Source organism: Arvicola amphibius, chromosome 10, assembly GCF_903992535.2.
Source record: "Arvicola amphibius chromosome 10, mArvAmp1.2, whole genome shotgun sequence".
In the NCBI taxonomy this organism is placed as follows: domain Eukaryota; kingdom Metazoa; phylum Chordata; class Mammalia; order Rodentia; family Cricetidae; genus Arvicola; species Arvicola amphibius.
The window spans coordinates 98,580,597-98,593,941 of NC_052056.1; the positions used below are offsets into that span (position 1 = coordinate 98,580,597).

At 50.9% G+C, this 13,345-nt stretch overlaps 1 protein-coding gene across 1 annotated transcript in view; it reads right to left on the reverse strand.

The window, feature by feature from the left end:
- The window catches only part of Mad1l1 (mitotic arrest deficient 1 like 1), a 317,149-nt gene that overhangs the window by 93,410 nt on the left and 210,394 nt on the right, over positions 1-13,345 (reverse strand). The window contains exon 15 of the mRNA XM_038345544.1: positions 3,555-3,645. Coding sequence (XP_038201472.1) covers positions 3,555-3,645 — 91 coding nt within the window. The remainder of the gene's footprint in view (positions 1-3,554; positions 3,646-13,345) is intronic.

Consider the following 13,345-nt stretch of genomic DNA (forward strand, 5'->3'; position numbering starts at 1 on the left):
AATAAAATGGACTGATGGATGGCAGAGGGATGGGTAGGAATGTCATACAGCCACAAGTGTGCCGTTCCCGGCAGGATGTAGGTGGTGGATAAGTGGGCATTCACTGTAAAATTCTTTCAACTTCTTTAACTTGAAAATGCTCACAGTAAAGCACTAGAGAACAAGGAAAAGCTTCCATGGAGGCCCGCCCTTGCTGCCTAGGATGAGGGACCCAGGAGGCATGACCAAGTCCCAAGGCTAGGTCGCTACCACATGTTTCACTTGTCACTAGGCAGGGATATGACATGCCCTGCTGGGAGGCAGTCTTTGTGGACAGGCTCCTCTGAGCCTCAGGGTGGTCAGGGCCCCTGAGAGGCCTCTCCTTGGTGACCCCACACAATTTCCTGACCCAGCTCATGAGAAGCACACGTGTGGAGACCTTTATGGGGACGCTGTCGGGAGGATGAGCCTCAATGATAAAGTAGCTGTTCCTGCTCTTTGGGAATATACAAGGAGCCTAGCGGAGAGAGACTTCAGATCTCTGTATCTGCGCCTATGCCAGCCTCAGTTTCCCCCTCTCTAAGTGAGGCCTTCCTGCAGATTTTTCGCCTTTCCTTCCCTCTTTCCACACAGGATCTGTTTGTAGTCCATGCTCTGAAACATAAAAGCCTACTTCTCGGCTTCCTCAGTGCTGAGACTACAGGCCTACGCCATTGTGTCTAGCCTCCCTGAAGCTTTGTGAGTCATAAGTCTGCTGTCCAGCCAGTCAAGGTAAGAGATCCCATTAGGCAAGTAGCCCCTAGAACCCCATGGGCACTCCCTAGCTACAATAGCAGCGCATGCAGGTCACCCTGGTCAGCGTGCAAACAGCCGGTGACTCAGGAGACCCAGGAAGGATGGCGTCAACTTGGCCAGTCCACACGTAGCCACTGTGATGACCCATCCACTGAGCCCCCAGGCACGCCCACACACCCAGCTCTAAGTGGTCACCAGAGTTTTGCTTCCTCGCCAACCAGCTGTGAACTAATTACAAAAAATTCTAACTAGTTGAGCTCCCTCTCCGAGCATATGTTCCCAATTAAGATGAACCGCAGCTGATTTTAATCAATCTTCCTTGAAGCGCCAACTTGAAGCCACTCTTCTCCTCTGGAGGGAAGGAGCGAGGAGGAGAGAGGGAGAGCAGGAAGCTGCCTGCATACTGAGCACATGGGTAAGGCTTGAGGAAGTCAAAGGCTGGCCAAGCACTTCAGGGTTCCGGGCCCAAGCAGCCCCATTAGAATGGCATAGGGGACCTGGGTCTTATAGGGGATGTCATGGAGAGCTATCGCCAGGCCACTGGGAGAAGCCCCAGGATGCATATTTTTTCCCTAGTGCCCGAGCGGCCCAGGTTCAGGACCAATATATAGTGGGAACAAGGTCTTTGCCCTTGATGAGAAAGTGACAGAGCGCTTGCTGAGAAGGGATGGGGCGTGGGGGGCGGGGCTCTAGCACAGGATTTCCTCAAGAATCATCATCACCCCAGCCCTATAAAGAAAGTGCAGGGGCTCTAATGGGAAATCAACAAGCCCAAGCCCACCCACTGTGTGTGTTGTGGGAGAGGGAGGCCCTCTTTCCACTTGTCCAAGTCACCTATGGACTCAGAGAACAGCTGCTGGGCTACTCCTGAGACACCCAGGCCTGTTAGCCTTTGCCCCAGGCCCAGTCTCTTATGTTCCAGCCTCCATCCCCGTGTGCTAAGAAGGACCTGCCACCACCCTGCCAAACAGTGTTATGTACAGGCTGCTCAGATAAGCATTCCTGCACACGCTGAAAGAAGAGGAGATGAGAAACCAGTTCTGACGTGGAGGTTGGATGGGAACTGTCCCTCACCATAGGTGACCAATGCCACCTTGCAGAACCAGTTCAGTCCTGGGTACAAAACCCCTCCCTGCTCAGGTATGACAACAGCTGGGATAAAAGGAGCAGACCCAGTCTGAAGCAGCCATGGCCACAAGTAGTTAGCATGGGGCCCTTAAGCTGAGGCCAATGACCTGGGAAGAAGACTTCATTATCCAAGACACAGACAATTGGCCTACACACAAGTTTGTCTGACAAGGGTGTGGGGGACACTGGGGGACAGGCTGGTGTGGTGTGCAGAGGGAAAATGTGGAACTCAGTCTAACTCTCAGGGTCAAAAAGGTTGAGTAAATGGCTTTTGTCTTTCCTAATAAAACAGACGGAACTACCTTGCCTGGGGAGACCTTCAGTGTGAGTGGCATAGGATGAGGATGTAGAGCCGGCATTCTGGCCATCACCTGGTCTTCCTGATATGTGCCCATCTGTGAAGTCCAGCTGAGACTCAGCACTGCTAGAGGAGAAGGTGGTTTGGGATGTGTCAGGAGTTGGGGTAACCTGCTATAACCTCTAGCTCTGGAAGCAGAGTATACCTGGAGGACAGCAGGCAACCCTGGCCCAAGAGCAAGTGGGGAAAGCCCACACAGGAGAGTGTGGCCCTATGGGACAGTCTGGCTCTGGAAAGTATAAGCACAGTCTGGAGAGGTGGCAGTGGCGGAGGCTGTGGGACTATCTAGAGATTTCTACCACTGTGAGGGCTGAAGCCGCAGCTGCCTATCTGCCACCTCAGGCTTCCATGTCACTGGGCACACCGTCCCTGGGCTCCTGGCCATCATATCATGACGTGGGCATTGCGCTCCAGGGTCATAGACTCAGCCTGTCTCGCTGCCGAATGAAAGCTGTGGGTGTGGCTCATGTCTGCACTCAGTGCCGGCCACTTGCACTGCTCTCCACACAGCAGGTGTGGACATGGCCCAATAGCACTTGGCTCCCAGCAGGGATCTGCACTCCAGGTCTGAACAGTACCAGGACACACGTCTGTGGTCCTGCGGGATGGAGAGCTTGCAAATCCCACTCTTGTGTCTTCCACACAGGGCACAGAACGCTGGCATTTCCTCTAGTTGTGCTGTCCCTGAAGCCTCAGCTAGCTGCACCGAAAGCCATTTATCACCCCATCCTGACACAATTCTGCAGCCAGGTAGCCTTGATTCACCCTCCAGCAGCCCTCGGCCCAGGACAGTGGCCCAATTAGAACAGAACAGGATGACAGGTCCTAGGGCTGGGCTTGAGTACAGCCAAGGTTCAGAACACCTCACTTCATCAAAGCTGTCACCTCTCCCATCACCAAGATTGGTAATGGGGACACGATTTGATTGCCTCTAATAGGTGCCAAGGTAAAAATCAATGGCCTGTCTAGAAGCCGGGTACTCTCTAACCTGTGGGCTTCTTGCCATGAGCAGTGTGATCAGGAGGAAGAAAACTAAAAAAAAAACAGTCCAAAGCAGACAACAGTGAAGGTCATGGCCACAGGGAGATGGGAGCGATGGGTGACAGCACCAGAGAGAACAGAAAAGCAGAAAGACCAAGGGCATGAGGAGGGCCCTGGACAATGATCCTGATGGATGGCGTGTCTCAGTCAGGTAAAGATAGACGGACAGGAGGAAGTCCGGGGTTTCATTCATGGAAGCTGGGGGGAGTAAGGGTTGCACAGGGCACATCTCTCTGGCCATCCCATTACCTACCTGTAGGGTAAGCCTCTCCATCTGCATCTCCAGTGCCTGCTTTTCCTGTTCCAGGCGACTCCGCTCACTTTCCAGCTCCTCCACCTTCAACCTGCAAGGAGATTACGACATGATCAGACTCCAAGGGAAAGTCATGGCCATGGTGCTGATCCCGAGGGTGCGGGTGGGCGACAGTGGGTAGTACTTGTTGAAGCACAAGAACTCAAGCCAGTGGGTCTTGGCTGATCCCGCGGCTTGGGTAGAAGCTGGTAAGAAATCTCAGGGCCCTGGTCCACCACAGAGGGTGACCAGAGGCTGGAGGTGAAACTGAGAAATGGAAAAATGACCTCAGGAGTCTTCGGAATGATAAAAAGGCAAAGGAGTCCTAATGTGACAGGGAGGGGACTGGGACATGGGAGTCTTGGGCAAGCCATCAAGCCGTAGATCCAGTTGTATACACAATACACCAACCATGCCACTCAATAACAATGGAGCAAGTTTTCAAACCTGTGCACTCCAGGGGCCTGAAACATAGTAGCCAGCTTCAGGGGCCAGAAAGGAAACCCACTGTCCACAGAGCACTTCAGAACTGAGCAGACAACCAAAGCAAGCCAAGGGCAAAGCTCTGGTCACTTGGATATGTAACACACACTAAATATGCTGTTCAAAGAAAGTTGAGGAAATCAGAAAACACGTTGAACTGGACAGAGTATATCTAAGAAGGTCAAGCTTGGAGAAAGATGTGTATGTAGGACCCAGTGTTCTTGTGAAAAAGAAATATCTCAAGTTAGTAACCCAGGCTTCCACTGCAAGAATAAAGGATAAGAAGGATGGGTACACACCTGGGATCCAGCCCCAGGGAAATGAAGCAGAGGGGACCAGGAGTTCAAGGACAGTTTTATGAGACAGGATCTCACTGCATTGCCCTGGTTAGCCTGGAATGGTACATAGAACACTCCAGAGCAAGCCTAATGCATGGCCACAAGACCCAAGTTTTAGTAAGATGAAGATATTCATTTAATAGAATGCATGCCGTAAATGAAGTTAGAAGACCAATGGCAGAGGGAAAGCTAGAAAAATCTTAAGTAGGAGGCAATTCAACAAAATGCTCTTGCTGGGGAGATGACCTCATGAGTGTTTTCTTTGAAAACATGAGGGCTTCTAGCCCCCAGCACCTACATGAAAAGCTGGATATGTGATGCACACTTGGAATCTCAATGCTGGGGAGGCAGAGACCAGAACAGTGGCTCTCAACCATAGGCTCTAGCTGAGCTGGAAGCTGGCAGCAGACTAGAGACAATGAGGATTAGGCTGTGCGCAAGTGCAGAGGAAAAGCTCAGCACCAGAAGCTGATGGTTTGAAAAAGGCACAGCAACAAGTATTCACGTGGCAAGCAAATCAACCAGGGAGAAGAGCTCACTATGAGACTGAAGATTCCAGAGGACAGTCCCACTGACTTCACGGGATAAAAGTTGCAAAATGATGTTAGGGACAACGGGGCACACATCTGAATACCCAAGATGACACAGAAAGACTCCTACTGATGCCATCTTCCAAGATGATTCTGAGAGAAGCAGATAAACCTTCACCCAACACAGGAGTCAAATCAGAGGTCAAAGGTCCCCAACCAAGAGAAGAGGGCCAAGCCAGCGGACATAAGCAATTGCTTAAGAGATTACACACTCTCCCCCAACTCAGCAGAGAAAGGAAGGAGAAGGAAGCCCTTCTTCACACACTGAGACCAGCAGTGGGCAGACATCAAATGAAGGCAAAGAGTCCTTCAGAAAACCTAGGCCAAGCGGGGCCTGGTGGCACAGGCCTGCCAACCTAGTCATGTGGAGACTGACGCAGATCAAGAGTTAAAGGCTTTCCGGGCCACAGTTAAGTTCAAGGACTAGTCTCAAAATGTAAAAGGCAGGCATAGAAAGAGAGTGAGGAAAGGAGCTCAGGGCTGAGAGCGCTTGCCTAACATACATGAGATCCTAGGTTCAAACTGCAAAACTTAAATTAAAATGAACATTTTAAAATATGAAGTAAAAAATATTTTTTTAAAAGAAGCAAATGGAACTGAGACCAGTAAACCCGGGGGACAGATGTGAAAATGCCTGTTCACTGAAAGCTTTCCACACTATAGCAAGGGGGTTTGAAAACACAGGGATACAAGGCATCTATCTCAACACCTAAAAATGTGCTATGTGGCTCTTCAATGAGCAAGGGTAGGAAACCCTCCTCCAGGCTGCTCTCTGCTGAGATGGGAAATCCCTGCACCAAACCCATCCTTTTACACACAGAAGGCGGTAACCTCAACAAGACACGGCTGGGGCTGGGGATGGGGGATAGACCAGGGGAGAAGGACAACTTCAGGCAGGCCTGTGAGGAAACTTGCTGGTTTATGGAGCTTTGCTACCAAGCCTGATGACCTGAGTTCCAGCACATGGCGGGAGGAGAGAACACACTTCCAAAAGTTATCCTCTGACTGCCACGTGTGCACCAGGGTATTCCCATGAGCATGCACACACGCGCATACACACACACACATCAATGTAATAAAGTAATTTCTTTTAATTGGGACAATGCCTGCTCTGACTGCTTCCATATGACCAAATTGCCAAAGCAATTAGACAAGACAATGAAATACAGGCTTCCACATTGTAAAGGCAGTAAACGGCTCTATTCACAGATGCCCTGTTGATACACAAGCCCAAAGCCCTGCAAAGCAGCACTGTAAAAATCAACATGTGAGAACTCTGTTGCACACTCCATCTGCTGTAGCATCAGAGAGAACAAAACATTTGAAAATAAATTTACACAAGGCAGAGTGAGATGATCCCGTATATTCCCTAAGACCTGCAGAGCATTGCCCCCCACCACACACACACACACACACACACACACACACACACACACACGGAAAAGAAAAAAGAAAGAGAGAAAAGAAAGAAAACCCATGCGTATATATAGATGCTTGGGACTGGAGAGAGGGCTTAGCAGTTACAAACACTTGCTGCTCTTACAGAGGAACCAAGTGCAGTTACCAATATCCACATAGGTTGACTAACAGCTATCTATAACTGTAGTGTCAGGGGATCCCATGCCCACTTCCTGACTCCACAGGTCCTGCACTCACATGCACATACTCATGCAAACACACATATATACACATAATTACAAAATAAGAAAATGTTTATCTTTGTAGATATGTCGACACTTATGTTCAGGGACAGGGAAGATTAATGGGGTAAAACAGGAAAAGAACAGCCCGCTGGGAAGATGTCCCTCCTGCCTCCAGACTCACAGCCATAGAAGGAAAAATCTAGCATGCTTGGTGAGTTCCAGGTAGGATTCAAAACACCAAGGTGAATAGCTTCTGAAGAATAACAACTGAGATTGTCCTCTAGCTGCTACACAGACATGCAGACACACCTGCCCGTGTGCCCACAGCCTCCCCCACCACACTATATGTATGTATTACCAGTGCACAGCACATGCAGGAGCACACACACACACAGATGAGGGAGCAGTGCAGGCTCTGGGTTCCATCTCCAGCAATACAAAATTAATAGAAGATTGCAGAAGACCCAAGGATACACAGGAAGCCCCCCCACACACACACAACATGAAGAGAAGTAAATCAACATGCTTCTCTTTTTCGTTGTTCCTTTAGTTCTTTATTTTTTTGGTTTGTATGTGTGCTTCACTAAAACAAAAACAAAAACATATGAGCTAGGCATGGCGGTACATACATGCCTTTCATCTCAGCACATAGGAGGCCGAGGTAAAAGAGTAAGTTCAAGGCTAGTCTGAGCTATACAGTAAAACTTCATCTTAGAAAAGAATCAGGTACAACAAAACCCCACATACAAACAAGCAGATACTGCTAAAGATGGCGGTGTGAACACGCCACTTAGGAGCAGGCTCTCAGAATGTCACTGAAGTAGAGAATAAAGGCAGGCTTGCTTCTCTGAAGCCTGACGACAGAAAATAAAAGGGACAGCATCAAAAACACCCTTAGAAGTTGGAAGCTGATGGATGTGGGGGCAGTGACCCCCCCACAGCTGGATCCCCGACTATGACTGACCCCACAGGAGCTCCTACAGTACAGAGCCCTGCCAGGGGGTTCCAGAAGCAGGATGGGGGAGTGGGGAGGTTGAGCTGGGATTGGGTAGAAGGTCTTCCACAAACTTTGTGCACTTAAGGAAATGCAAGACACAGCTTCTTCCTGTTTGGTTGGCTTTCTGAATGAATAGCAATAGCTTCAGCAATGACATCGATTCCAGCCGAGTTGCTTCTGTAGGCTCTCTGCATGTGTCACCTGCCACCATGACACAGCCCCACCCCAGGAGTACCAGGCTCCCTCAGGCTGTGCTTTGTAGATACAACCTGTCTTCTACGAGTCTGATGAGTCAGCCTGGTGCCCATTAAGCTTCTGCTGGTGAGCAGCAGGGTCTCCAAGGAACCAACCTTACGGGCCTGGAGCCATCTGTCTTGGGAGCATTATAAATATGATTTCACATTTAAAGTGTTTGTCAACCTAATTCTACATCTTGGTTCAGGTGTTTCATTTGTTCCCCTGGAGCAGAGTCTCATGTAGCTCAGGTTGGTCTTAGAGCATGATAGAGCCCAGAATGACTCTGAACTCTGGGTCTCCTACCTCTACTCTCAGGCAGGGATTACAAGCAGAGCGGCACGCTGGGGCTGGGTTTTGGTTCTGTGGGGCGTGTGGACCTGCTAGTGGAAGCTGGAGTTCCTGCGATATCCTTCAGTGGCCACAGGCTCTCTGTATAGCCGTGTCCCTGTGTCATTCCTGATACCATTCATTTGTTTCTCCATGTACGTGTCACTTTTGTTGGCAGTTTGTCAATTTTATGGATTTTTGCCCTAGAAAAACAGCCTTTTGCTTCAGCATTTTTCTCAATTGTGTTTCTTTTTTCAAGTTCATTACCTCCTTCTTCCTCCTCATCCTGGGCTCCCTTGCTCGCCATGTCCTCCTGGTGGCGGAGCCAGGGCCTCTGCTCTGTCAGCTGGAACACTGGGTGCCGCGGGTTCTCTTCTCTATGTGGATCCGATCTGATGAGAGTGTTTTCATCAGCGTTCACTTGTTCCTCTCCCCCTCCAAACTTCCTGTCTGATCCGCAGGCAGTTCAGAAGCATGCTGGTAATTTCCACATGGATACAGCTTTTCCTCTTGCATTCTGTTACTGATGTCTAGTTTGAGTTGGCTGTGGCCAGATGACATACTCTGTGCATCTTGGGTGTGTGTGTGTGTGTGTGTGTGTGTAAGCCAGAGAAGGACATCAGGTGTCCTGCTCTGTCACTCTCCAGCTATTCTCTTGAGGCAGGGTCGCTCACTGAACCCCAAGCTAGGCTGGTGCCCAGCAAGCCCCAGGAATCCTCTTGTCTTATGCCACTGGAGTTTCACGCAGGCACTGTGCAGTCATGCCAAAATATCTACCTGTTTGAACTCAGGTCCTTGTGTCCATAAAGCAAGAGCTGAGCCATCTCTCTTGTACCTGATTCCTTAGGATTTGTGAGGGTTTGTTTTATGACCAAAGACAATGGTCAATAACGGGGAACCTTCCCAGTGCATTCTAAGGGTATGGGGACAAAGGGCTCCACAAACATAGAGCAGACTGATGGGTGCTGGTGACTGGTTCCATGTCTGTTCATCCTAGCGACCACAGAGAGTAGTGCACATCTGCCACCCAGTCGCAGCTAACCCAATTCCACATCCCTGAGCTCTGCTGTTTAGCACAGGCAGCTGCATGGAGTCAAAAGCAGAGGAAGGCCCTCCACACTCCGACACAGCACAGAGAAGCCCCAACACTGGTGGGTGTGAGTAGGGCTCCCCTACAGGGTTCAGCTGACTCCAGCCCCCATGGGCAGTGGCTTCAGCTTTGTGCTCACACTGCTGCTGCTTTGCTCTGGTGAGACAGAGAGGGTGGCACTGGTGGGCACATGGCTCCTTCCTGGTACTGGCCAACTCAAGGGGCAGTCAGAGGCCACCTACGATTAGGCTGTCTCTTCCTCTCTGTGTGGCCCAGTTTTGGCTGTTTCTGTCAGTGTCTACTGCTATCAGGCCATCTGCCTCTACCTCTGCCCCTCAATCTGCCATGTATATACATGTCTGCAGATACAGGAAGACGGCCCCAGAGGAGAGGGGCTGCCCAGTGACCGGAGCTGGATACTGAAGACCTCCTTAGTAACCAGCTCTCCCTCACCTACCTGTCTCTTATCCCCATGCCACATCTGATGGACTACAGGCTGGCCTCAGTCTCCTGAAAGAACGAGCTCTCTGGACTGAGGACTGGCTGTCAAGTGAGGAAGGATGTCCCCTCACTGTCAGCAGAGACTGCTGTCCCATACTCAGCTCCCAGGAGCTGTCAGGACCACGCCCTCCAGGTCTGAGCTTCCAAAGACATACTGGGCCACAAGAGGAGGCCAGATGATGCCTGTCATGAGCACCCCAGTGAAACAGTCCAGACAAGCCCCCCTTGTGAAGACACAATGACAAATTACAAGCTGCCCAAACAAAAGGTCTCCTGCAACTTGCTGAACCCTCTCCTGGAGAGGGTGACCCAGCCATGGAGTTCCTGCTTTCCCCGAGAAAGGTCAATAGGCACAGCAACTCTCGCCCCCTCCCCCCCAGAGTCTGGGAATGCCTGCTCAGGCTGGGGCCCCGCAGGCGGTGAACAGGGCCGGGAAAGGAGAGAGGCTGTGGAGTGTGACTAACAGGTTCTGGCCCAGACATGCAAGCCCACAGTCTACCCAGCTGCTAAACCCGCAGACATTTAGGATTTGTCAGAGCTCCTGTCTGACAGTGGAAAGTAACGAGCCCAGATTTGTTCCAGGCGAGAGGCCCTCAGCTGCCACCACTTAGCTTTGCACTGGTGCTCCCGGCTTCATGGAAGGATCATGCAATGCCACAGGTGTGTGCAATTCAAATACAACAAAAACATCTGTGCAAATTTTGTGCCTATGTGTGCATGCCTGTGGAGGCCAGAGGTCAACAACAGGTATCTTCATCTTCTCCTCTTTATCTTAACTTTTGAGATATGATCTCTCACTGAACCTGGAGCTCACCAGCTAGATGGGCTGACCAGTGAGTCCCAGGGCTCCTCCTGTCTCCTGTCTCTACCTTCCCAGGGACAGAATTACATAAATCACAATACCTGACTTTAACAAACAAACAAACATGGGTCCTGGGGATCAAACTCAGCTCCTCATGCTGGTGTAGCAAGCTCTTTACCCATGGAACCATTTCCCCAGCCCTGGGCCCCTTATGTGTAGCCAATAGCTCCATGCAAATACATGTGGCTATAGCCCATCCTCACAGTGTGCTGGGTAGCAGCAGCTACCCTGCTCTGTCTTCTGCATCTGCTAGCTGGCTGTGTTTGCAGTGACGGTCTAGAGTGAAGGGCAGGCTGACCTGAGGCAGGACTCTCATGTCAGCTGTCTTCCTCTGAGTCAACCACTTCAGAAGTGGCCCTCCTCAGGAGCTGCATGAAGGACCAGTAGGAAAGGCACTTCAGGATCAGGAGAGGGATCAAAAGAAGAGGAGGACTCTTGTTCCAAGAGGGCAGCTTCAATAAGGGCCCCCCACCCTTGCCCTGCTGGAGGAAAGTGAAACTTCAGAATCCACATGGCCAGTGTCCCTTCCAAAGGGAACTGGGGCGGCAACAGAGGTCTAAAGACTCGGCTCCTCAGTGGAAGTGGGCTGCCCCTCTGAGTACCCTCGAGCCAGAAGACAGCACAATGGGTCCCAGTGTGGTATCCCAGCAAAGCAAGATGCCATGCATAGAACAGTCCCTTTGCTCAAGATGACAGTACACAGACCCTACTGTGGCACTGTGGGAAACTGAGGCACAAGGCTACAATGTCTGACAGAGCATTAAGGCTCGAGAACAGGACAAGTGGAACCAAGCATGCTAGTGCCAACAAAGGTCTGTGCTGGTATTTGTTTTTAGAATATTTATTTAGTCACCTTGATACAAGCTGGAGACATCTGGGAGGAGGCAGTCTCAGTGGAGGAACTGCCTGACCAGGCTGACCTGTGGGCAAGTCTGTGGAGCATTTTCCTGATTTGTGATTGATGTGGGCAGTGCCACCCCTGAGCAGGAAGTGCTGGAAGGTACGAGGAACAAGTCAGTAAGCAGTGCTCGCCCACGGTCTCTGCTTCAGTTCCTGCTTGACTGACTGCCCCGGATTCCATGTGATGGACTGTGAGAGGACTGGGACACGTAGGTCGAATAAACCCTCTCCTCCCAAAGCCGCTTCTGTGGCCATGTCTGTTTATCACAGCAAAAAAAGTAAGTTATGATAAAGGATGAGAGATGGCAGAAGACCACCCCCACCAACAGCTATAGGGATTGAAGAGTAAGCAGCTGTCCTTTGGGACAGGCCTCAGGAGACCCATGCCAGGCTCAAGGAGAGGAGTTAGGCAGGTAAGTTAAGACCTGCATGCTTGGTCCAGCCTGAGTCATTCGAGTTCACTGCACAGAAGCCCTGCTCATCTGGACTTCTTCACACGCATGCACCAAGCTCACAGGCGCCACCTGGACAACCCTGGTTTCCCTCCACTGGAAAGCAGAAGGCACCTCACTCACAGCACTGTTCTCCTTAGGAGACATGTGGACAAGAGGCTGGGATCTTAGCAAGAATGATGTTAGCACCAAAGCCCCTTTTCAAAATTTAAAAATCATCAGACCTGCAGTGTACCTAACTCTCTTCCCCACAAACCTGATGCACTCTGGCCCACACCCCCACCAACCACACAAGAGGCCGTGGGGAGGACAGGCCTTCAGACAACACAGTGCCCATGGTATGAGGAGAATGGAGTTGCATTGGGGGCCACGCAGCTGACCAACACTGCGACTTTGACACTTGCCCACACCCAAATCCAAGTCCTCTGCCCACCAGCTGACACGGAGTTGTGTGGCCCTAAGGATCCTGTAGGGCAGGGACTGCAGACCAGCAGGCGCTTTACCTCATCTCCTCAGCCCTAGAGATAGCACCTCTCACCAGCACCTCCCAGTCAGCGGCAAAGGAAAGCTGCCTCGACTCTGCTGTCCTCGGCTTCAAGGACCCAGAGTCTGCATGGAATATGCTTCCGGGTCTACCAGACCCACCCTCAGCCAGCTGCCCGCAAGGGTCTTTATCACAGAATGGATGTTGTGAAGTATTAGTGGGAGTGCTCGCTGTGTCTGCCCAGGAGCAGCCTCTCCAGCTTGGCTGAGACTCACAATGAACGCTTCCCAGCACTTGGCCTGGGCACGGCTGCCTGGCCTTGCCAAGTTCCTCTGCCTGGCCTAGGCAGCCAGCAATGCCTGATGCTACAAATCAGATCATGTCATTTTTCTGCTTTAAAATGCCTAATGGCTCACTATCACTCACAGGATGAAGATGACGCTACTCGCCCGGGCCACACCAATTCTCCAGACACTCAGCCAGGGCAACAGCACTCTCCTCTTGCACCCAGATGCATGTCCCAGGAACCCTATCTCCAGACACCAGCTCTCACAGCACTACCCATAATTAAACAACCACAAGTCCATGTGAATAATGTCCCCATTAAGCTATGAGCTGATGAAGACCGAGTGTGTGGCTCTACTGGCCAGTTAATTATCCACTCTGCTCTGCCCTGACAGTGCACAGCACATGCCACGCTGGGACAAATGCAAACAAACAGCTCTGTGCCTGGTATCCCCACAGAGCTACTTTCCAGGCCTGGGTCTGTATGAGAAGTACTTTGGCAATGAGAGGAAACCTCTAGCCCTTAAGAGACTTCGGCACTATACAATGAGCGCTTCTGGAAA